Raw genomic sequence first — 27,242 nt, 5'->3', positions numbered from 1 at the left:
TTACTTCACTTTAAATCTGCAGATGAAAGAAAATACAAATCGCATCAGATTATTTTTCTACTATTCCAAAAAATTGAATATTGCTTTTTTACGTGATGATATAACTAGCTCTCATTACATGAAATCATTACTTTTATGCATTAATTATTCAAACCTCAAACATGATAAAAATTGTATTAAAATGTTTTGATACTCTTGACCGTATGTTTGAGTGCGATTTATTTACAAACATTGCTAGAAAATTTCAGACTGGAATCGTGGGAAGGAATAATATATCATTATCTTTCGATCTATTGTTTTCATTATATGCAATTTTTATGTATTGAATTGTTTCTAAATTTAAACGTTTAAAGTTTTTATTTTCTTCATATTATCTAAAAATGTCTTTTACTTCTCCTGTTTGCTCGAAATGTGAAATAAATAAAGCTATTGTTAAACGTTCTAAAACAGTAAGGAAACTGAGTGTGAAATAAAAGATTATACATTATGTTATGTTTTTTATTTATTTCTCATTGAAGTTTTAAAAATGCTAGTTTTGTTAAAATTCTCTGCTTAAATTGTGGCATTGTATTTATTTTCATTTTCAGGGCCATCCTGTCTGTAAAAGTTGTTTTTTTGAAGTTTTTGAAACTGAAGTGCATGAAACTATTACAAGAGGAAAATTGTTCAAACGTGGAGATTATGTCGCCATTGCTGCTTCTGGTGGTAAAGGTAATAAAGGGAAATTTAATGCTGTTTTGGAATTCTAAATGTAGTGTTTGATAAGCTAAAAAAATTTAAGTATGCAGAAAAGATTATTATTTTGTTTATACCCTTGTGCTTACCCCCGGTAAACATCTACTTCAGGGTTCCCACGGTCCTTGAGAGTCCTTGAAAGTCCTTGAATTTTTTTTTGCTAAATTTAGGTCCTTGAAAGTGCTTGAAAAACGTCTTAGGTCCTTGAAAAACTTGATAGGTCCTTGAATTTGTCCAATACTGCCGGCGGCCCTTTTTATAAAACACCCACGGATCTTTCTGTTTTGTTCCCGAGCTCTCTCACGTGTTTTTTAACGCCACCGTTTCTAACCGGGCCTAACGTCTTGGTGTCTGCCAAGCGCGCGGAGCCAATACCTCCTAGATGGAATAAAGCTGAAGGACGGAAAACGATGACTCATACAGTTAGGCCCAGATTTGCTGATCACTTCTGACGAAGCTTCTCTTTTTCCCTTCTGTTTCTCGACACTTTTTCGTTACTCTTCTACTAATTTTTTACTTTCTACAAATTATTATTATTTTTTTTTTGTCTAGATTAAATGTTCTTAAATTGTGTAAAAATGCTTAATATATTTATTTGTTTTCAGAAATGATTAACAATAAATCAATTCTAACAAAAATAACTGTTGTGTGAATGAAAAAAAATATATTTTTAAGCATTAAATATCAGTTTTATTTTATAAATTGGAAAATTTTATCTAACTTTTTGTTATAAAATGTATGGATTAAAAACAAAGAAATATATTTTTAAAGGGATTTTACACATTTATTATTATTATAGTTTTGACATAAAACTAAGAAAGGGGTCTAATTTTTATAATGTGATACTTACATTTTTAGTAGATGATTATTTTGGATTTTAATGATTATGTTTTGCATGTTATTAGAACTAGAGCATACGAAATAAAATAGAAATTGTTTATAAACAATGACATAAAATGAGCTTAAAAAAATTTAGAAAATCAAATGCAGTCTTCAAACAAGGTTTAGATAGTAAAAAAAAACATATCAAAAGCATGATTATAATTTGTATTTTTTTCCTGTGGAAGTGTGATTGTTAGAAGTGATAAACTAAAATTAAAGTAAGCAACCTTAGATAACAAATATTTTATTAAATAGCAAATTCAAAAAACGATAAATAAAATGTAAACACAAATTTTACTGAAATATGTTAAAACTTTCAGTAACATTTAAAAAAGTATAATTTTTACCATCACACTGATAAACTAAAATAAAGTAAGCAACCTTAGATAACAAATATTTTATTAAATAGCAAATTCAAAAAACGATAAATAAAATGTAAACACAAATTTTACTGAAATATGTTAAAACTTTCAGTAACATTTAAAAAAGTATAATTTTTACCATCACACTGATAAACTAAAATAAAGTAAGCAACCTTAGATAACAAATATTTTATTAAATAGCAAAAACTTTCAGTAACATTTAAAAAAGTATAATTTTTACCATCACACTGATAAACTAAAATAAAGTAAGCAACCTTAGATAACAAATATTTTATTAAATAGCAAATTCAAAAAACGATAAATAAAATGTAAACACAAATTTTACTGAAATATGTTAAAACTTTCAGTAACATTTAAAAAAGTATAATTTTTACCATCACACTGATAAACTAAAATAAAGTAAGCAACCTTAGATAATAAATATTTTATTAAATAGCAAATTCAAAAAATGATAAATAAAATGTAAACATAAATTTTACTGATATATGTTTAACTTTCAGTAGCATTTAAAAATAATTCTAATGTCATTTAATATCTCTTTTCTAATGTCATTTTCCTTGAAATGCATCTCACATACCTATAACAAAATGAATACAATATTTATATGTGCATTTAAAATAAATAGTACGTACTATATTCATGTATGAAAAATTAATAGATTTTTGTAGAAAAATTAATAGATTTAAATTTCATAATCAAATAAATTACAATATATATTGGTCAAACAAAAATGTTTAAAGTTTGAGCAAAAATTTAATAAAATACTAAAATTATTAATAGTTTTATAAAATAAAACTCTATAAAAATAACTATATATTACAATAGTTTGCGATATGATTGATAAGAACAACTTAATTATTATAAATAATTTATCCACAATTTAAAATAATTTACTCTTAGTAAAAATATAATAAAGAAGCATAATTAAATTTTTAAAAATAAAAACAAATATTACTCACTTTAGAATTCCTTGCAACTTCAAAATCTCTTGGCATGGCGGCAAGCCATTTCTTACGTATTGGGAAATCCAAAATTTAATACTTTTGTACCATCAACTTTGTAAAATCCTCTGCAGTTTGGTACACAGCACTCATATGCAATTATTCATAACACTAAGAATTAAATTAATGCTGACATTTATAACATTTGTTGAATAAATATAAATTTTACGAAGAACGTTGACACCAGAACACAGACGGTTGTTTACAAATTCAAATCAAAAATATTCGCCAATTGGCTGAATGCCGACACAGGTTATAATACTTGAGAATATCGCCAATGGTTCGTTTGATCAGATTTGGAGTTTTTCGTAAAAATAGCTACCCTGACTGGTTTCCCTCTGGGCCTAACTCTACTACGTCATCATCGCCTGTAGTAACCCGTCGTGAGGCTTGATTCCTTTCTAGGAGGTATTGGCGGAGCACAGCAGACAATCAATGCATTCGGGGCGAGACTTCATCTTCTGTCGCATATGCTTAGATATTCTTTTTTCTTATCGAAACTGGAATACTCTCGAATTTCATAACAATATGTACCTTGTAGTTTTCAATAAATTTGCCGTTTTACCATTCGCACTTGTCCTTACGTTTGCGTCATTTCAAAACTTCATTGTAAAGCGTATTCGCAAAGGCACGGCTTCGTATTTGTGTTATGTAGTTTAGACTAGTTATGCCTGGAAAGTGCTATTTTAATCCCCAATGGGTGGATAATCAAGCTTATAAAGAATGGATTTTATCGATGCCCGAAAAGAAGTTCAGAGCCAAGTGCCGATTATGCATGAAGGAGATCAATATCGCGAAAATGGAAGAATCTGCTCTGAAATCACGCATCAAAGAAAGGTAAAACAAAAAAGCAGTCTCATGCCCTGAGTTCTCTTTTTCCAAAGACATGAACATCTAATTCATCTGGTGTAAATACTCCTTCAACATCGTGTGCCCCATGTGAAACAGAAACTTTAGTGGCCGAGGTAACATTGTCTTCTTATCTGGTCAAAAGAAATGTGCTTGATGCTGAAATTCTCTGGAGTCTGAAGTGCATCACTTGTAATTATTCATGTAATTCCTGTGAAGGGATTAGTAAATTGTTCTCCAAAATGTTTGCTGATAGCTGTATAGCGAGACAATTTTTTTTTAGTGCCACAAAGTGAGCCTATTTGGGCTCCTTTGGATTGGCACTATACTTCAAAGGGATTCTTATAAATGAGCTGAAGAATGTTGATTGCTACACTGTACTATTTGATGAGACATTAAATCAGTCTCTACAATCTAAGCAGATGGACATTATGGTAAGGAATTGATAATAAAGTTTGCACTAAGTATCTTACCTCCCAATTTATGGGTCATGGAACTGCAGAAAATATTTTGTCCTCTTTTTACAAATGCATGGATGATGGTTAAAAGCTCTCTAAAATACTTCAATTATCCATGGATGGACCTTATGTCAATTGAAAATTCTATTAGAAGCTTCAGTGTGAATTAAGAGAGAAATATTCCCACCAGATCATATTCATTGGCAGTTGTGGATTACACATAACAAATAATGCTTTTTTTTTTAACAAACAAAAAATATAACTTTATTGGGAACAAAAACACATAAATACAAAGAATATATATTCGTCGTCAAGAGGAAAATCCTGTCCAGGCGACAAAGAAAAGTAATACTATAAATTTAAAATAGAAATTTAAAAAAAAGAAAGAAAAAAAAGGGGGTATTACAATCATAAATTATTTTGCTCATAATAAGACGTCATATATTGTTGAACATTGTAATAATAGAAAACAAACAAAAAAAAAAATGCATGAAACTATATAAAAAAAATAAGAAAGGTAACATAAGAAATTCATTTGGATTGGCACAAGACTGGTATAAAAAATCAAATGCTTCCTTTAAAGTGAAAAATAGAGATCTAAATCGTCAATGTTCATCACAAATTGAAATAAAGCACGCTTAAAAGAAGAATATATTTTGATGTTTTGCAACTGAAATGGTAATTTATTATATAATTTAGGTGCTAAGTAAAAAAACTTTTCGTGAAATTTCTTTTGTAAAGAGGGGAATCTCATACATTTCAGTTGGTCTCCTTTCAGACACATTAGTTTTTAATTTGCATATTAATTTATTGTTGTGTAAATAGAGTAAAATACGAAAAAATACATTATGGCGAAATGGTAATAGGTTAATTCTTGTATATATATTGGTAGTAGTTACACTTGAATTATTTATATTTAGGGAATTAATAATCTTGAAGCATTTATTCTGAACTGAGATTAAGGGAAGTAAATTAGTTTTATATTCACCGCCATATATTATTGCACCATAATTAATTAAAGAATAAACCCAGGAGTAATAGAGTGCTTTCACAAAATTGAAATGAATTTTATTCTTAAGGTGATAAAATTTAACTAAAACAAAACGCAATTTTTTAACTAAATTGTTAATATGTGTTTTCCATTTCAAATTAGAATCGATATATAGTCCTAAATATTTGATATTATTTACAGATTGTAGAATATAGCATTGACAATTTTCATTAGTACTTTTGCAGGAGAGAGAGAGTGAAATTTTAAATTTAAGTTAAATTCTGATTTTCTTAAACTGAAATAAATATATTTAGTTTTATTTAGATTTAAATTTAAGTCATTTATTGTAAACCATTTTGAAATTACGCGTAAATCAGATTCAATTTGAAAAATTAGTTGATTTAAATCAGTGCAAGAATACTAAATTACGGAATCATCAGCATATGTTATTATCTTACCAAAAAGTTTGAGTTGACAAAAGTCATTGATGAATATAATAAACAATAAGGGTCCTAGAATAGATCCTTGAGGAACACCACTGTTTAAAAAAATATAATTACTAAAATTACTTCGGATTTTAACTCTATGTTCTCTGTTTGAAAGATATTAAATAAACCAATTTAACATAATTCCTCTGAAACTAGAAAATTCTAATTTTTTAATTAAAAGATTGTGATTGACATTATCGAAAGCTTTTGATATATCAAGAAATATAGCTACTGTTATCTTATTTTCAGCAATACTATTATGAATAAATTTTGAAAATTCCAAAAGAGCTTTTTCTGTACTTTTGCCTTTAATAAATCCATGTTGATTAACAGAGACAAAATTTGTATGTTTTAAATAATTGTACATTTTATCAGCTAGAGCTTTTTCAATGATTTTGGAAAAAACAGGTAATATTGAAATTGGTCCAACATTTTAAACATGGTGAAAATGGGATATGTTCCTTCTAATTTTTATTTTCAGAAAGAATTGTTGCTGCATAACATTTAGAGAAGGTTGTGTAAATTATGGATGAATAATTTCAGAAACGATGTTTAATAAAGGAGAGGAGGGGGTTATGGAATAGTCATGGAATATGGAGTACCTAAGATTTAGCTGTCTTTCATGCAGCCTTCACATGGAAATACACAGGATTAAAGGATTTCACCATTAACACCTCATTACCATTAGTTATAGATTGTGCTGAAAATGATTTTGTGAATTAATATGTAAAACCAGTAGGGTTGTTTTTAAAAAAATATAAATTTTAGTCCATAATACATATACTTTCTTCTCTCTATATAGGCAAAGCATTTAGGTATTATATTTGAAATTAATTATTGCCACAACAAGCATTATTGCTTCTAGTAAAATAGAAGAGAATAATTTTTAAAATTGGTCTTAGATTAAGGTCCTTGAAAATTTTGTTGAGGTCCTTGAAAAGTCCTGGAAAGTCCTTGAATTTCAATCTCATCATAGAGTGGGAACCCTGTACTTGTTTTTTTAAATTTTTCGTTTAAAATCAATTTGGCACTTTGGCGATTATAGTTGGCGTGGCAGATCATGATACAGAAATATCCCCATTCCAAAACTTTTTCAATCAAGAAAAATTGAGAGTTAATGCGTGTCTTTATATTATATTTTGCTGATATGTACTGTATTATCTGTTTTCATCCACTACAATCGCCAGAGGGTTTTTAAACGGGCTAAAATAAAAATGTATATTCAGATTTACTATTTGGTGACTAAATATAATACCCTTCAAGTTTGTCCCTTTCTGGGATGTATATAGATATGTTTTTAGTTTCTTACAGCCACTTCCTGGAACTTGGCAAAGCTTGACGTTTATTTTGGGGTAGGTATTGATATGGAAATATTCGTGGGAATATTTAGAAGATAGACAGAGTGCATAGCGGTTTTAAAAAGTGCTGAAATGTGCTTATTTTCGATTTTAGTTTTAGCCCTTAAAGGTGCTTTTTTCATTGGGTGTTTTTAAGAAGTGCTTAATTTTCCCTTTTTCAAAATGTGACTTTTCCTTTACCATGTTGATTTTTGCTTCGAATTATGCAAAAAGACACAGTTCACATTGTTCTATTCAACGTTTTCACAATTAATTCATCCCCAATCGACTATTTCGGCATATTGCCAGTCCCTAGCCAGTAAGACGCCATTTGTTTTACATGATTTTTGACAATTGTCAAAAACAATACCAAAAAGTTTTTTTTTTGACATGACAGTTAAAATGGATAAAACCCTCAATTGTCAAGAACTTTCCAACCCTGCCTAATTAATGATATTTTTTTAAAAGTACTTTAAAATATTATTTGAGTGCTTGAAAAGTGTTTAAAAGGTACTCATTTTTTGTTGAATAATTTGGCTATGCACCCTGATAGAACCATGGTGGCTCAGAGGATAAAGCTTTAGCCTTCCAATGTGGTTAACCGGGCTCAAATCCAAGCTATGGCTGGTCAATATGAATTCTGCACTTGGCTTGCACTGCTGACACTGATGACGAAAATAACGTTAGTGGTACATCATGTGTTAAGTCCCCTTGCCGTCAGGCTAACCATGGGACGTTTTCATAGCTTTCCTCTCTATTTATCACAAATGCTGGTTAATTCCATCAAAAAGTCCTCCACAAAGGATTTTGGAGCTCCCTTGTCTTCCGGATTGGGCTTTAAATTACAAAGCTACTGAGTCGAACATCTGTAGTCGTGAACTCAAAATCAGGGCAGCTTTTCAACAACAGTTATAAAATATAATAAAATAATGTAAGACATTAGATATTATGCTTTTGAAAATGTTTATAATTGTAACTATTATTCAACGCAGTAAAAACATGAATATGTAAATTATTTCAAGGTAAATACTGCAGAACCATGATTTATTATTTTATTAAATTTACGCTATTACACTGGCAATTAATAATACAATTAACCAAAATCAAATTTAATTAAAAGGATGAGATTACTTTGATTTACTCAAAAGGATTATATATTTTGCTGTTTGATTAATGTTGTCTAGTTTAGCCTTTTAGTATGAAGTTGTTTTATCAAGTATAAAACAACTCATAACATGAGTTAGTTTTAACTCATCAAATGGAAACTTTTCCCATTGAATAAACTAGTGACATACATTTTTTTCTCATTTTTTTCTTACACACTGAGAGTATAGTTCTAAGTTAAGTATACTACTTCTACGATAATATTTAAATGTGAATTTTCTTGAAACAAATTAGTTATAAAATATGTTTCATATTTTCTTTTCAATTTCAAATGTGTCCTATCTTTTGTGAAAAATTTGAAAAATGTTTTGTGGAGCACAGTTTTATAATTTTTTGCCTATAAAATTAGGAGGTGACTGGAACATTGCACATGTTGAATTTAACAGATAATCTGCAAAGGAGCTAAATAAAGACACATTAAAATGGAGGTGGTCTCTGATTGCTTCAATTGAGGCTGAATTGTTTTGAGTTAAAATATTTTTGGATGTTAGAAAACCATCTGTGATTGGCTGAAATCTTAAATTAAAAAAGTTATCTTATAAATTAACCATGTAATCATAAAGGTATCTTTATCTGGCAGAGTGTCAAAATTATAGATAGGAAGATATTCTTTTCTAGCTTCATAATGTAGTCTTTAGCTATTCTGAGTAATAAATACATTATAATGAAAATAGCTAAAAAAATGTAAGAAATAGTCATGGTTAATAATATACTTCGTAATTAAAATAATATACAGTCGTCCCCACTTAATCGCCCCTCGGATAATCGAATAACCCGCTTATACGAATAAAATTTAATGGAACCAAATCATTTTATATGAAACTAATGTTAAATTTTCCCGTTTAAATGGTTATTTGTTGTTTTTTGCCCCCGCTTAATTGCATAAAGAAGTGGTACTGAAATGAAAAAAAAAAATTTTTTTTTTGAGAAATGTTTCACCAGCTAAAATACAATTTTCCTTTTTAAGATAAGGATACAAGATGGTAATTTAATAGGGACTTCTTATTCATTAGTAGGTGTTTGGGATGAAGTTGAAAAATTAATCAAATGTTGCTGCCAATTATACATTGGAGTAAACGAAGGGTGTTTTACCCCTCTTTGACTTACTTCACTCGCACATCATTTAGTATGTGAAAAAGGGATAGAGTGATTTGTTTTTAGATTAAGACTTGTGTTCCCCTCTTGATGCATTATTAAGTTTTAAAAACTTAATACACTAGTGTAAAGAATGTTTTCTCATAAGTAGAATAATTGCTTAATCCTGTGAATAATTTTGAGTTGGTTGTAAGTTGAGAGCGAAAAGGAATGATTTAAATTAATGGGAGAAAAAAAATAAACAATGAATCTTAGGATCAATAAATTAAAAAAAAATCCCCAACTAAAATAGCGCATTAATTAGGAATTTCTCAAGTTTCAAAGATAAAAAAAAAAACAGCAGCAACATTCTGAATGTGTTTGAAAGAAATATGCACGAGGCATGAAAATTTTAGTAGAAACTAAAAGGGAAAATCTAATTTTGATAAATTGACAAATTAAGCGGGTACAAAAAACAGTCTTCAATTATAGAATTTTTTGAATGGGATCAAATAATATTTTAGTTCCAACATGATTCACTAACATTGATTTATTTTTATGTCACTTTAAATGATATTTTTTTTATGATACTAAGGCAGAAAGTTCTAATTATAATTATTTATTGATCATAAAACTGAGTTTATTTAATCAAAACGCTACACTACGCATTAAATGCCATTAAAAAGTAAAATTTCACAAAAATTCTGAATTTAAGATTGAATATAGCACTCCTCTTTTAATCGAATAACCCGCTTAATAGCATAGATTTGGCTGGAACAGATGGTAATCCTTTAAGCGGGGTTGACTGTACTTCGTAACTTCGTTTAATAATATACTTCGTAAAAAAAAAATGAAGTTATGATTTTTATACTCAGTCTTTGTTTTCCAAATTGGGACACTAATTGTTAAATAATATGCTTCGATCTTTTATTTGAGTAATATTAAGCAATTTTTTCCCTTTCAGATTTTTTGACAAATAAAGCTGATTTCTTATTTAAACTTCTTTTACAGACTCAACAGTTTTGGCATATGTAATGAAACTTTTGAACGAACGCTATGATTATGGTTTGAAACTTGTCCTCTTATCAATTGATGAAGGCATTACAGGGTATCGAGATGATTCTCTGGAGGTATGTAGCATATCAGACAAAGTTGTCCCTAAGTTTTTTTTAAGATGAACTTGTTTCTGCCCAATTGTTTAAGCTGATTGATTTGCTGATAAAGATAAAAAAAAAAAAAAAAAAAAAATTAGGCTGAAGATGTATTCTTTGCACTGAAAAAAATAATTGGAAAGTTGAGCTCTTATGTTTTTGCTATAATATTGTTCAGAAATGAAGAAAATTTCTGTTCGATTTTTATTTTGGGTGATCATGGCCTGCTGTATAGTGGAGGATGATATAGATTCAATCACTTCACAATTTTAGCAATCATAAGGAGATATTACTTGATCTCTAGAAATGTTTCTTGTTATCTGGTATAGAGTCGTTAGCTTGGTGAAAAAATCAGTCTTTTTTAAATTTTTGTTCAAAGGGACCAATACATTATTAAGTTAAATTTTTCGAGTGTAAAAATACAGTAGAACCTTGATTACTCGTTTCTCAAGGAACCGTTTGTTGGGAATGATAGGGCGATGAATGCGGGTCAATATAAGATAATTACTTGAAAAAGTACGAAAAGTAATAATGAAATATCGCACTAGTAAATTTGCAATATACAGAAAACTAATATTATTGCAAAAATATTTATAATGCCAAAGGTTGATAAATCAGCAAGTTTATTTATTTAAAAAATTTTAATTGTACAATCAAAATAACAGACTGGGTTTAGAAAAAGCTGCAAAACTTGTTTTTTTGTTCAAAATGTTGAATCCTAAATGCTAAATCCTAAACTTGTTTTTCAATGGTTAAAAAAAAGTTTTTCTCTAAAACTTTTCCTGTTTTTTTCCCAACTCTGTATTTAAATATGAAAATTGTAATAAAATTTAGTGCGGTGTGATATAATTGCTTGTTATTTATTTTAATTGTTCTTGTAAGTAATTTTCATTTTTTAAAGTATGTATATTAGTTGAAAAAAGAATGTCGGAAAAAACCTGGTTTATACCAAAAAAACCGGATTTTTTGGTTTTCCCCTAAAAAACCTGTTTTTTTTTTTTTTTTTTGCCAACCCTGTTTGAAATATATAGAGATTTAAGTTTGATAATTTTTTCTTAACAATGGAATTTAATTTTTGATATTTGTAATTTGCTGATCTTTTTCTGTAAGTTTGTGTGCATACAGAAAGTTTCTCATTATTTCAAAGGTTTTGAAGTCTTTCCCCATTGTTGGTACTAGTTGGGGTTCCATTTCACCCTCCTCATTGGTATCATTCTCCACTTCAGTATCTGCAATCATTTTTTCATCCGATATTACACCTCAACTTTGAACATTTTCGTCGACTTATGTTAAAAAATGATACTCGTGGCGTTTTTCTCCAACTGTAACAAATTCTCATTTTTCACTTCTGATGTTTACATTATAAGAATATCATTTGTAATAATGCCTACAGGAAAATGAAAGATGCGGAATGATAGATCAAGGTTTAATTGCATTTTTTGTTTACACTTTCTGTGAAAAGTTAGTCTATTTTCAAGGAATAAACTTTTTGATTTTGGTTATCCCCAGACATTGCTGTTCATTGCATTATTAATATATATTTTCTTTAAAAACATGTTAAAGCTATTTTTGAAGGCCTTTTTTTAAGAAAACATGCTATTTTTAATTTTCCAATCTTACCATCTTGTAATTTTGGTACTTGCTTAAATGTAGCACAAATATTGTAAAAATATTTCTGTTTTTGAACTATTATATGCATCACTTTTTTCACACTCACAATGTAGCAACTTCATGTTATGATTGTTTCAATTAGTATGAAATGGCTAAATTAATTTATTTTTTCAAAGATGGTCTTAGATTTAATCATGAATTGTGATATTAATATCGTAAACTAATAACAATGGCTTAGATTAGTATGTGGCTTTTGTTTCTCTCACCCTATGAAAATGATTAAATGTATAAATAAATACAATTATTATGAAAAAAAAAATTTTTTTTTTCTTTTCAAGAAACTCATTTTACAGAACTGAACATTTTCTTTCTAATTTTGACACATTATTTTTGATATAATTTTTGATAAAACATTGCTAGAACAGTATGTAATAATAATAATATTTGTATGTTATTTTTTCTGCAGAAAGTGAAAGAAAATGAGCAGGAATATGAAATACCTTTAAAAATTCTATCATATGAGGTAAATTGAATTTTCTGTAAATATTTTGCATTGCTTTTTATCTTTTAAAGTTTCATATTAATGTCAGATTATTTTCTTGTAAATATTTTTCTGACTGAAATATGTTAAGACTTATTGGCTTCAAATTGGTTTTATTTGTCATTAAACTTTTTATTGTAGCACATAGTTATTTCTAAACACTATACAAAACTTTTCGACATGAGGAAATAACATATTATCAGCATATTCTGAGTTTATTTTTTAATTAAAATAAGAGTTACCTATAGTAAAACACTTTAAGAGTTTATAGTAGACAAAGAAAAAAGCTTTGTACCAATAACAATTCTTCAGTACAATGATATCCACACTTCAATGTGAGCTTTCATTATCATTTTCTATCTTAGTTTTTTGTTTGTGGTATTTAAGTATTGTGCAGAAATTTTATACACATTTTTAATAAATTTTTTATTATATAATTTCTTTTTATTGTGAAGTATACAGTTTCTAAAATGAAAAGAAATAACTCTAATAGGCATTATAAATTTTATTGCTATACTGTGTAAGCTGAATTCTATTCATTCATTGTTTGTATCTTTTTTAAGTCGATTTGTGACTCAAAAATAGATTCTTTTTTTTGTGTATTTAGTGTAAAAGTCAACTCCTGACTTTATACATGCTTAAAATAAATTTAAATGTTTAATATACAAAAAATTAGAATAATAGCAGAGCTAAACTACCTTTGGTTTAAAAAAAAATTTAATAAGAATGGAACACTGAACTAATAAAGAAAAGGTATTATTAACTTATTTATGTTGACTATGAATTATGACTATGAAAATATGAAGCTTCCACAATATGAGGAGAGAAAAGAAATGAATGTGTTGTTGTGAGTAAGAGTAATGCATTAATAATATAAATGGTTAGGGACTTCAGAAAATGTTGAAAAAATAAATTTAATGAAGGTGGCATTGATTGATAGCAGCCTTCATATTTTATTCAATATGGGTGCATGATCTTAAGAACTAAAGTAAAACCTTTTCAATAACACTTTTAAAAGCCTTTAAAATAAATGCACTTTTTCTTATATTTTTATTTATCATATAGAGCAGTGATGCTCAAACTATAAACTGCACCAAAAATATGACACATCATACATCAGATCTACTACAATTAATTTTAATTAAATGCATTTTAAAATGATTTAAATAAATCTCAGAAAATAATTACCAACATCCATATTCTTTCTTATGATTTCTGAACATGTCAATATGAGACTCGTTTTACAGGCACCATTAAAATTGAGTGATACAACATTTACGACGGGGGGAAAAATGGCTGTTAAAGTGAAGCTAAAGAAAAAAATTTAATTTTAATTCAAAACATATATTTTTATTTCTTTTTATTAAATTTCTAAATGTGATTTTTTTTAAATAAATTAAATTATGGTTAAAAAGTAACATTTATATCTGTTTACTTCTAAAATGTACGCTCATAAACAATGTGCTTGATAATGGCGTTCAAAACTTTTTATTTTTTTTTATTTCAGTATTTGTGCTGCTTATTTTTATTTTTAGGATTATTATTTATTATTTTTATTAATATATCATTCACAATTTCTTTTAGGATCTCTATGGATGGACCATGGATAAAATTGTGGAACAAGTAGGCTTGAAAAATAATTGTAATTTCTTCTTTAATTTTTTAATGACTTTATGATTTTATTTTTTAATATTTAAATAGTTTTGCTGTTACTAGTATGTATTATCTTTTATAATTTCAAAATGGACTTTAAAAATTAGCTTGTAAGGGTTTAGTTTTTATTTTGAATCTCAGATATTTTTTTAAGTAAAAAAATTGCTTTGACAATTTATTTTAAATTTAAGAAAAAGTTTTAAAAACTTTTTGATTGCTTAAATTTTTCTTATGTTTTGTATTTATTATACTACTTTGAAGTTGTCAATTATGAATTTTACTTTTTTCTTTTGTTATATTGAATACCTGTATTTGGAGCACTTTCTACTAATATTTATAATAATTGTATTTTTATTTATGATACTTTTTTATTGTCTTGTAATTATGAATATAAATTTATACAACTTGTAAATTTCAATTTATCCATAACCTTGCTTGATTAATTTTTTCAGGTTGTAAGTTTATTGTAATTAATTCCCATACTGTCAAGTTTTATTTATTTACTATTGTTTTCTTTGATTAAAAAGTTTACAAGTCAACAAAGAAGCATAATATTTTTTTCTTGAATATTTTAAATTTTGAAAAAAATTATTTTGCTATGTCAGGAAAATTTTTTAATAAATTTTTTAATAAATATTTTAAATATTGGTTGCATACAAGTAAGATATTCAAAATTGTAAATTGTGTTTAATATAAAAAACTGCGAATTAAATTGTAAGTACATGCTTTTTCTTTTAAATAATATGTTGATTCCTTCCATTGTTCTTAAATTGTTAGTTAAGCTAACTTAAAAGTAATTTTTATGAAGTGTGCAGAGAATTATTGAGTCACAGGTAGAAAATATTGAATTATTTTTAATTGAATTTTATAAGAGTGTTAGTAAAAGTAAATTCAATTTCATGCAAGAAAGGGAGATTTTAACAGTCTTTTTCGGTTTTGAAACATTAACTCTTCATTTATAGAAATTGTTTTCTCATAAATTTATTGAGTTGAAATGTTGGTGAAAGTTAACCCAAACAAAATCAAAATGTTGGTTCAGTATACATTATGGGCAATGGACCTAGAGATGTCATTGAAAGCTTCACAGATTCCATGAAATACATTATTCATTATTAATTCTTATTTTTTGTGAGGTATATTTTCCAAAAAACTAACTTATTCCCATTTAAAAATTTGCTTAACCACTTTTGCTATTGCTAACATTTTGGTGAAATGTTTTTATTATTTTTTATTAATTCAGGACTGCTACTACTGTGTCTTGATTACTGCAATTAATTTACTTTGTAATTTTTTTAAAAGTTTATTTTATTTTAATAATTACAGTTTGAAATAGTTTCTGTGATTAGCTCAGAAGCCGTACATGTTTTTTAATGAAGACTCCTTTATTTTAAAACTATCCCCTTTTTACCCGTATATTCTCAAATTTCTCCTTTTTGCTAAAGAAATTTTTTTAAAAATTAAATTTTGATGATAAAATATCCGCCTGATGGCAAAAATACTTCTCTTATTCCTCAACAGATAGTGCTAGTGCCAGTACTGCAGTATGTTGAGTGTTAATAGTTTAAGCAATTATAAATAATGGTTTAAAAAAATCTTCTTTTGGTTAAGATTTATAGTCATAGTTTTTACATTGCTGAATGTAAGCGCTTATCTAATTTCCAATTTTGAATTTCTCATTTTGACTTACTTGATCATGCATGATGTATCAAAACTTTACTCGTAGCCTAAATAATGTCGCTAGTGAAATCCCTGTTATTTTATTTTGCCAATGTTGACAAGTATGATAAGCTGATCGATCTAGAGTACTGTTAACGAAAATTAAAGAATTAAAAATTTTTGAATTTTCTCAATCATGCTCACTATTAAGTTCTCAGCACTCAATTTTCTACTTTACATAAGGCACACCTTTCAAATTAAGTAACAGCTTTTTCCAATTAAAGTGATTTTTTATGTCACTGCAATTTGTAAAAATCAATAAAAATTTTCCTAAAAAATACGCTTAACTGTTTTAGATTTTAAAGTGATTTAGATAAATATCTAGATTTAGTTCTGAGTCTGCTTTTCGAGTCAGAGAATGCTAGGCAATAACCATGTTAGATGAACATAAATTATGGACCTTTGAATGGAAAATCTTAAGAAGAGTATTTGGTGAAGTCCATGAGAATAATGGCTGCAAATCCTTGTTTAACTTTAAAATTTATCAAAAGTAGAAGTAACCTGATATTGTTAAAGTCATAAAATGTAATAGACTACAACGACTCGGACATCTATTCCGATCTGATAATACAAACCCTGTAAAAAAACTCACTTTTACTAATCCCATGGAAAAAAGTAAATGAGGAAGGCCCCTGATTCGGTGGTTTGACTTAGTACTGGCAGACTTTTGTATAAGAAATGAAGGAAAATGGAAGAATTGTTGTGGATAGGACAATATGGCCATAACTACTTGGGGCAGCTTTGATCTGTAATAAGCTGTAGAGCCTCTCAGATGAAGCTTTAAACATATGTGAGTCTCTATTCCTGCTGATTGTCTATGACTGTAATTATGTTATGTGTTCTCTAAATTCTCTGTAAACTCTTCACTAAGGCGATAGTCTCCTTCTAACCGTGAAGTGTGACCTGTAATGCATTTTCTACATACTGAGATTGCAGTGGTTTGAAAGTTGTTAAGCAAGACATCAATATTCATCATACAGGTGGTCAGGAAAGAAAGGGATTGTCAACTAATGACCTTGTTCATGAACTGGACTGGAGATCAAGACAAATTTTAGACTTCCTCTTGCACGAAATGCTGGTTAAAAGGACATCATTTTGGTACAGATAATAAGCTGCAGACCAGCTAAGGACTTGACTTAAAACATAACGGCTGCATTCTAAGACAATGCTGCTAGAAATTGACATCATTCTATATGATAAATGTCTAAATTAGCAATAATGATATAGAAAAATAGCTGCAAGGTGTAATAAAATGTTACAAATGAAACATTTTTCATTTTCAATATGCTTTTCATCACACAGTCAATCTAACCTTAAAAAAGATAGATATTGTAATTTAGAACAATATAATGAAAATTATGAATCATTCTAGGTACATTTTGTGGAGTTTTTAGAAGACAAGCTCTTGACAGAGGTGCTGCACTTTTGGGAGTAAACAAGTTAGTTACTGGTAAGTTCTTAACATTATTAATTTTTCAGTATCAATTCCTTTAGCATGGTTCTGTTCATGGAAACTCAGTTTAGAGCATTTATATTTTAATTAAATTAAACAACTCTTAAAGCAGCTAATTTTAAAAAATTGAAATTTTTGTTTATGATAACTCTAGTCATGTGAGATTATTACTCCAATTGCTTCCAACTCTTGTGTTTTGGTGTATAAATTTTTTTAAAGCCGTTTCAGGAAAAGAAATACTGTTCTCATGGAATAAAAATTCAGTTCATTTAAGAAATCTTAATGCTCATCAACTATTTTCTAAAAACTTTATTTGATATATAGGCTAACTCTATTTTTATTTATTTTGAAGTATAAATCTTTAAAGCATAATGTGTTTTATTAATTTTACAATACATGACTGTGTGAACATAAAAGTGTTACTAATCCAATTTTTTTAATTAGTTGGTTTGTTTTATTTAAAAGAATCTTCTGATCATGAAATATATTTATTCATAATTAAAACATTAAGTTCATAAGTAAAACTTTCATAAAATATATTTATTCATTTATTTTAAATACTTTTCTAAACATTAATACTTTATATTTCTAATATTTAATATATTAGAAACATTAATATTTCTAAGCGAAATCCTTTATTCTAAACATTTTTAATTCAAATTATTTTTCAATAATTTAAGCTTATCTTTTTTTAAGGTAGCCAAATATTAGTGTGTAGATTTTATAGAATTCTTTTTTCAGATCTAAAATTTAGGCTCATAGTTAAATAATTACAGATTATAAGTGACTAATTATAAAATTAAAGTTAAAGGAATAGTTTTTAAACAGCATTTTGATAAAAGATGTTCAAAGGGGAAACTTTTAATGTAGATTATAATTTGTTTTTTTATTCATAATAAGTCATTAATAGCTGTACCGATATAGTTGAATGATGAAGTATATTTCAACCATTTATTTTTTAATCTGATGGGTCTTGAGTTACTACCATTTTAAACAGTTTGTGCCCTTTTTAATGAATAAACCCATAACTCAAACAGAGTTACTTTTTTCTGGAGAATGTGAATCTGCAATAAAGCTAGAGGTACAAATTTAAAATGCAAAGATATTTGAATATTTCCAAACTTTTTTACAACCTGTATATGATTCTGAATTACTGATATTTATATATATTTTTGTAATATCTAGGGCATAATGCAGATGATATTGCTGAAACAGTTTTAATGAATGGTGAGAGGAAACATGTTTAATACACTATATATTTATGAAAATTTTTTATGTAACTCTTTGTTTCATACATGTTCACATCTCTTTTTTTCCCTGCAGTTTTAAGAGGTGATGTTGCAAGGCTTCAGAGATGCACCAATATCACAACAGTAAGCATATTGTTCCAGTAAGCCTATTATTTAAAACACTATGTTCATTACCTTTTCATACTTTATTGTTCTTTAAATTTTCTTCTTTTTTTATTTAGGATGCTGAGGGATTAATACCTAGATGTAAACCCTTTAAATATACTTATGAGAAAGAGATAGTTTTATATGCTAAACACAAACCCTTGAATTATTTCACAACTGAGTGCATATATTCACCCAATGCTTATAGGTATGATATTTTAGATCATTTTAGTGGCCCCCAAATACCATATTTTATTCTGAATAATTCATTGGTTTTATCTGATAAATTATATTTTTTGATTTTATTCATGAAAAAAATCTTTGAATGTAAGGTTGTTATTGTCATTAACAATTGATAACTAATGTTGATAATGCTTTAATATATAATGATATTTTCTTATTTTAAATCATTTGATGTCTATTATTTTATTTGTCTATAATTTGATTATTTTAAATAATAATCTGTTACATAATATTTGCTCAACTCTATGAAACTTCTAGTCCTTGACTAGGTTTTTATTTTTATTTTATTAACTACTTCACATTAATAATTATCTGCTATCTTTATATTTCTAACAAGTTTAATGTAGTTTAGGTTGGCTTTCTCGAACTATTGTAGAAATTACGTTTATATATTCAGTTTTTTCCTTTCAAAATTTACTTCTTTATTTTTGAATTTAATCATTTTTAAACTCACTTTAATGAGAAGAAATTTTAAGGAATATATTTTTTTTACATATCTGTTTTTCATTGTTTTGAATCGTATGTGATACTTATTGTAAGTTAAATGTTTGCTTCAAAAATATTGTGGCTTCTAAAAATTCTTTAGGAGTAATATCGCTGTTAACTTTTTTTCTTTATTTAAAGATGATATTCTTATGTTTATATACAGTCTACATACATTTAAATTTTCACTCTAATTTTGTATAGATGTTTAATATGAATGCTTTTTTTTTTTGGATAGAGATTTAAGATACTTCCTTTATTATATCATGTTTAACAGCTAATAGCTTTAATATGTAGATTTATAAAAATTATTTTCCAGTTCTTAACATGATCTCTGCAGATTTCATGCTAGTGCTTGTTAGTCACTAAAGTAGGAGGATGAATATCTGGTTAGCACACTATTCTTCCAAATTCTTAAAAACAGAAAGTTGGTTGCATTACTATATTATTTTCACTGGCATCTTTCTATAGAACTTTGCATTCAAATTAATTACAAAAGTATGAATCTAGTTTAATTTAAAAACAGTTGATATGTTCAAAAATAAGAATTACTTTCAGCAAGTATCAAAGCCTAACATTTGAAGTGGAAAAAAAATACTGATTTAAAAGGGCTTTTAAATATTTTGTCGAAAACTTACTTCTTCTGAAAGCATTTTAGAAATAATTTTAAATTTTTTTTTCTTGATTGCATTACTAGTTATTGAGTGAACCAGTATTTGAAAATTTTACACCTTATGCCCCGTAAGTCTTACAGGGTTGCTTTTTAGATATTTACCTTAAATTAAATCTGAAATTAAATTTTGGTTTACTTATTTAATTCTCTACTTATCATGATTAGAATTCTATAGTGTAAAGACACATTTTTTATGTTTTTCAAATTTTTTATTTGATGCGAGTAGTAAATAATTGTAAGTATGTAGCTGATGACTAAATTCATTTTAAAAGATGCTAATTTGATTATTATTATTGTATTAAAAATTTATAAACTTATTTTAAAATAGAATGTTTCTATTATTTTTAAATATATTTTGCTTGCAAGATCTAAAACACTTTTAACTTACATTCATTTTTTTATTTGTTTGTATTTTTACAAATGGGTATTTCTTTTGAGTCTTGTAATTTTTTAAAAAAAATTTCTTTTTTTTTCTCAATGAAATTTTGCATAATCAGTTAGTAATAATCATGATTGTTTTTATTTTTAGGGGGCATTTTAGGCAATACTTAAAAGATTTAGAAAGAATATCCCCTCCAATAATTCTTGGTATGTGAAGAGTTACATATGTATACTATTTGTTGTTTTCTTTGAAGAAGTTAATAGTCTCTTTTGTTATAAAAATCAAAATGATCCAAGCAAAATTTTTAATTATTGTATGATGTTGCTTTGCATCAACTATTCTATATTCAGATAGAAAAATATTGACCTTAAAATGACTCTTTACTTTCATAATGCATATAAAAGCTGAGAGATAATCAATCTATGTTATTTCAGAAAATGTGTTTTTGGTAGTTTTTATCGTAATTTTTACTCTACTACTATAAATTGACTATAATTATATTACTAACTGTAAATTTAGACATAGTACAAGTATCCGTCTATTTTATATAAAATAAAAAGCATTGTCACTACAGCCTGTTATAGGCTAAGTTCAAGAAGTTCAGAAGATTTAGACTCCACAATTTCTTGATCCTATGCATAATGGTCATTATGCAGTCTAAACAGTACTTTACGCAACTCGTCTTTAATTTTTTGATGAGCTGGTACCCACCATTCTGAAGGTTGAGAAATTCGAATCGCAATCGCGGATAGAACATTAAACCTTCTTAATGACAGCTCAGTGCCTCAATTAACATACCATAGCAGTTCATATAAATTTAATTGTGTCAAAATTCCTGCAAGTAATTCCTAATAATCTAAATCTTTATTTGAAGAATGTTGTTATTAGATTAGGTTTTTTAATCTTGTTTGAAAATAGCTTGGGTTTTTTTTTTGTTTGTTTAATTTTGTTATGATTTGTTTAAATAACGGTTATTTACTGTTTAATTGCTATAAACTTTTTCAATTCCACAAAGTTCTCAAAAATAATTATTATTTTCTCAAAGACAGTTTACAGACTTTTTGATTTATCCCAGTGGTGCTCCAAAATAATTATTTATCAGAATAATTTGTTAATTCAATTTCAAATCTGACTTTCTTAACGAAAGTTATTGCTTTCTCTGAAAAACTAATTGTAGTTGGGGAAAAAAGAAAATTTTTTAATCATGTTTTTTGCTAAGAAATTATTTATGTTGTGTTAAACAAATTCTAATTACAATTTCAATTCGAGTAAGTTATTAAAGCAATTGTTTCAACAATAATTGAATTATTCCAAAACCAATGAACTTATTCATACCTTATTAAAACATAAAACACTAAAGACAGTCATAACAGAAGTTTTTTTAAGTATATGTTCTAGCTGTTATCATACTGTTATAAATCTGTATTACAAAAATAAACCTTAGTTTTAGAATACCTCATAACTGAAAATAAAACAAAAAAAGAAAAAAAAAAACAGTTGTACATTCTTTTGAGGAAATAACATAGGAGGAAAAATGTTTTTTATCACCCTTTCTTAAAGTAAGGATTATTTAATTTCATATGTCATACTATTTGTGTTTCCCTTAGTTGAGTTGAGTTACATAGTTATTTTCTGTTATCATCACCGGAAATCTTAGGTAATCACATAATATAGTGACTAATTATGTTACGATGCTTTTAAAATATGTCATGTTTTATATTGCTGGTTGTTTCAATGTAAATATCAAGGTTATAGTCTTAATTTCTTTAAAAAGTATCATAGTTAAAAATCCTCTCACAGAAATTTTTAATACACAAAGTTGACACAATTGTCAAAAAGATTAGATCTTAAGATCTTACATAAGATAAGAATCTTAATACCTAGAATTTGTATCTAGATCTTAATACCTAGTTTAACTGATACTGTAACAAATTCAAATGTCCTAATGTCCTCCCTAATTCAAATTCTCTGTCAACCATATTCCCTTAAGTTGAGATGCATTTAATTGGTATTTAATGTTAGTGACACTTAAAACATGAAGTCTTTTACAATTACATAAAATATTGATAAAATATTTTAAGATACTTTTAAAATATATCATATATTTTACTGCTGGTTGTGTAAAGGTAAATAATAGCTGTTAGTTCAGTTCTATTCTCAATTTCTTGAAAAAGGGAAGTTAAAACTATTCTCACAGAAAATTTTACAATGATATTAAGATCTAATGAACTGGTATTGAAACACATTTTACTTTTATGAAATGAAGAAATGCAATTTTTACTGTCTAAATTTTTGTTTATACCACTCATTAAAAATATGTGAAATTTCTTTGCTTTTAATATTTTTTCCATTTTTGCAGATATTCTTCATTCTGGTGAATGTATGCGACTGAAAGAAGAAATAAAATTGCCAACTCAAGGTAATTTAAAAATTTATTTAAATGTTCTCATTAACTTGTAAATTTGTTACCTTTCTTGATTTGCTTCAAAAATTTCACTTCAGTTTATATTTCATACTGTTAATAAAGTATGAAATATATGAAACATTTTGAATATGTAAGGAAGGTAGATTTTTGAGACATTTTCTTGTGGTTTCATTTCTTTTGCTCTCACTATTAAAAAAAAGTAAACCTAAGATCTAAATTGTATAAAACTCTTATTGTATTTTCCTGAGTAATATGCCTCATTTTTGAAATTTTTTATTATCATCATTTACTTGGTATAAGTTTTTATTTCAATTTTATTCATCAATTAGGATTTTATTCACTTCTAAACAAAGTTAAAAGCTCTAAGTTAAAAAAATGCATTTAGCTCCCTCTGTTGTTGAAATTATTTAATATAAATTTCTACAGTGTTTTAATTATTTTTATTTTTTAATGTTTTTTTTTCACATCGATTCAATTTTTATTTCTTGTAACATTTAATACATAATAATATTTATTTCTTAAAATTTTTAAAAATGAAAAATATGTATTTTATTTATTTTTTGTGCCCATGAAGACTTAAATTGTAAATCTCTTACAGGTTTATGTAAAAAATGTGGATACATTTCAAGTCAAGCAGTGTGTAAAGCATGTGTCATGCTTGAAGGCTTAAATACTGGAATACCAGGGTATGCCTTTTAAGCTTTAATCATCTATAAATATTTTTATTTCTTTAGATAATATTAAATATCTGGTTTTCTTTCTGTTTGTTGTTTCTGTTTCTAAGTAATCCAAAGAAAGTAAAAAATAGTTATATAACAAGAAATAATTATTAATTTTATTTTGTTTAACTATTTGATGATTTAATATTTTTATGTATTGTATTGGTGGAGGTTCACGTCCCGTGCCACAGGTCCTGGGTTCGATCCTCGGGCCGAGCAAGGTTGACTCAGCCTTTCATCCCTTCAGTGGGTCGATAAATGAGTACCAAGCATGCTTGGGAACTAAACACTGGGGGTTTCGTTCGACTGACCTCCTAACCGGAGCATCTGCTCCTGCACCCCAGAGCCCAAGCTCAAGAAACATGAGATGAGCACAGTAGGCCTTGGCCCTCTATGGGCTGTCGCGCCACTGAGTTTAGTAGTAGTTTAGTTTAGTATATATTGTATAGGGAAAGTGGGATTGGGTGTCTAAGATTGAAAAGCTTGTTGGAGCTAAACTGTTCAACCTAGAAACTGTCAAATTTAATCACAATATTAATTGATTAGTTGTGTTCAATACATCATTTTGGAAAAGTCATTGATGTACTATTCTTTTTACAAATTATTTTTTCTAGAGAAAGTCAAATCACTAACTCTTACCCACTAGAGAGGTAAGACTGGGTACTCAATGAAATACTTAGGAATACTAGAACTTCAGTGAAAAAGTTGCAGACTTTTCTATTTTTTATTGCCATTTAAAATAATTATGCATGTAATTTACATGCAATGTATTCAAGGTCGTGCTCAAGAAGGGGAGAAAGGGGGACAATTGCTTTAAGGCTCCGGGGAAGTTGAGGGCCAGACAGAAATTCCTTACAGAAATTATAGTGCTTATTAATTAGTTTTTTTTTGCTTATTAATTAGTTTTTTTAAAAGTAAATTGCAGAGAAATTTTTTATAACTATATTAAAATGGCTATTTTGTATAAAGGGTCTTCAAACATTTTACAAAATATGAAAATTAGGCATTTTGTGCTGCGAGAAATAGACCTGCAATAAATTTTGTCTTGTGGTCATAAAACATCCATTCAGCCTTGGATGTAGTTATCTCCTTCCTCTGCTGCACTGCAACTTTTGTGGGCCTAAAATAGGCATATGTCTAAGGGGGACATGATTAGGTTGTACCTTGAGAGCAGAGGTTATCAAAACGGAATAGAACAGTGCTGAAATTAGACTAAATCCTTATTGTTTGTTAGAGTTTAAATCTTTCGTAAACATATAAAAAACTGGACTGCACAAAACACAAGGATACTTGTGTATTGTGCAATCCACAAGTGTAATACACAATAATACACAAGGATAGCTTAAAAAATAAGTTGACATAGTAAAACAAACATATCTACACAGATGTCAAAAATTCATCAACAGCATTGCACCAATGTAGTAGCTTCTTCTTCTTTACTAGTAAAGTGTAATTCGGAGTTTATCCACTAAAAAATAAACTAAAGTACACACAATCAAGGCACTCGGTCCCACCCGTCTACCCACTCTTATCCCACTCTCCCATATATTTGGCTTGATTTGAAATAGGAGGATGGGAATATGTGCAATTAAAAAAATTTTGCTTAAACAAAGTAACTGAGCAATGTTAAAAAAAAAAGAAAAGAAAAATAACTTTTTAGGTTGACTGGAATAAACCTTGATTTAGACTGGAATATATTTATTTCCTCACATGCTGCTATTTTTTCAAATCATTGAGAAAAATGCTTATCTTTCCTATATAAACAGAAAAGAATACAAAAAAGAAAATTTATTTGTGGTAATCTAGTAACAGTTTTCTTTTGTAATTAAGTATGAAAATTAATGTATGAAATAGAATGTTAATACTTTTATAATTTCTTTTGCACTATTTTATTATCTTATTTTCTGATTTATTCTGTAAATGTTAATACTTTTATAAGTTGTTTTGCTCTATTCCATTTTTTTATTATCTTATTTCTGTTTATATATTTTAAGTTATTAAAATAGGCATATGCCTATTATTTTATTTACATAATTTTTTTTATTATTTTAGGCTAGGTGTAAAAAAGAGCAGTAAAGTGAAAAATAAGGTAATATACTTAGTGAGCAACTGAATATTAATTATTTACCTAGAAAGTGTTTCTGTTTATATATACTTTTAGTACACAAAGTAATTTTGTATTTTGGTATAGATTCTTTTGCTATAGTAGTTTATTTAAAATATTTTTTGAATAAATTAAGAAAAATATTACTTTTCCAATCATTTATTTTAAAAAAAAAATCAAATAGATGTCTGTAGATAAAACAAGAAAGTCAGTTGTGTTGAACACATTATTTTATTACATTAAACACCAAATTTTTTAGAACTATATATTTAAAACAATAACATAAAAAAAAGTTGTTATCTAATTTGGAATTTCTTGACAAAGTGATTTAAATAAACATGTTGGTGCAGAACAGGCAGTTTTGACTGATAAATTCTTAATTGATTGTCTCTCTTTTATTACAGATTGTAAAATTTTGATAAAAAAAATTTTCTTTTTATAAATTCTTTAATTTTTTAAAGATTTTTATTTCTATCTATTTGTTAAAAATGATTTTTTAATCATTTTTAGTTTTTAGAACCAAGAAATATGAACATACAAATATGTGCTTCCTTTGCAAACTTTGAACTATGTGTTCATGTAATGTGAAAGAAGATTGATGAAATGTATTTTGTTAATAAAAATTTAAGGATACAGATATGGGAAATATGAACTAAATATTACTATATTTTATAATAAAAATTATTAATATTATCCTTTTATATGTAATAATTTTTTAATACTCATTAAGTTTGATAATACTTTCTAAGTTTGATAATAATCTGTTAGCGAGCCAAATTATTTTATTTTTGACAAAAAGAGTTAAAATTTATAGACACAAGAGTTAAAAATTATGAAAGGGCAAAATTATTGATGGTATTATTTTTCCCATTTTTCTTACATTATTTTATATTGTAATATTTTACATTCTTCTAAATGCTATAAGTGACAGTTATTTTTTTAATTTTAGTATAATTTTATAAAAAATTAATTATTTTTTTAATGAGGTATTAATTTAATTTTATATTATGAAAAATAAGAGCGTTTGATGTTTTGAGTAGATATTGTATAATTGAAACTTTTATTTTATATAATAATGTTTAGAATAATTTTGAAGTTATTTATTTATTACAGCATTTATGATGGTTTCTATTTCTTTACAGTTTATTATTATTAGATTTTTTTTTTATAGATTAATGATATTTCATCTAAATGTAATTCAGGAGGATGTGGAAGTTCCCAATGCAGTTCCTAATATTTCTAAATAAGGTCAAAGAGAATTTCTTTATTAATTTGTAAATAATTACAATGTAAATAAATATTTTTAATAAACAATTCTTTTATTTTATTGAA

The 27,242-nt window shown here is 26.9% G+C and overlaps 1 protein-coding gene across 1 annotated transcript; it reads left to right on the top strand.

The window, feature by feature from the left end:
- The first annotated feature begins 215 nt into the window (after window positions 1-215).
- Ctu1 (Cytosolic thiouridylase subunit 1) lies at window positions 216-27,242 on the top strand. Its single transcript, XM_016050054.3, has 14 exons — window positions 216-449; window positions 588-711; window positions 10,374-10,492; window positions 12,591-12,647; window positions 14,250-14,307; window positions 17,407-17,484; window positions 18,673-18,714; window positions 18,811-18,860; window positions 18,959-19,089; window positions 20,810-20,868; window positions 23,022-23,081; window positions 23,686-23,773; window positions 25,859-25,895; window positions 27,082-27,242. Exons 1-14 carry the CDS (start codon window positions 381-383, stop codon window positions 27,142-27,144), a joined length of 1,035 nt encoding a protein of 344 aa, XP_015905540.1. The 5' UTR covers window positions 216-380; the 3' UTR covers window positions 27,145-27,242.

This window comes from Parasteatoda tepidariorum, chromosome 2, assembly GCF_982258835.1.
Source record: "Parasteatoda tepidariorum strain Cologne lab strain chromosome 2, Ptep-v5.0, whole genome shotgun sequence".
Taxonomy (NCBI): Eukaryota; Metazoa; Arthropoda; class Arachnida; order Araneae; family Theridiidae; genus Parasteatoda; species Parasteatoda tepidariorum.
This window is presented reverse-complemented; position numbering and strand designations above follow the sequence as displayed.

Coding starts and splice junctions, on each gene's coding strand:
- Ctu1 (XM_016050054.3), top strand. CDS start 381: ATGTCTTTTACTTCTCCTGTTTGCTCGAAATGTGAAATAAATAAAGCT. Junction 23,082..23,685: donor AATAAAATTGCCAACTCAAG/GTAATTTAAAAA, acceptor AATCTCTTACAG/GTTTATGTAAAAAATGTGGA. Junction 25,896..27,081: donor GCAGTAAAGTGAAAAATAAG/GTAATATACTTA, acceptor TTTTTTTTATAG/ATTAATGATATTTCATCTAA.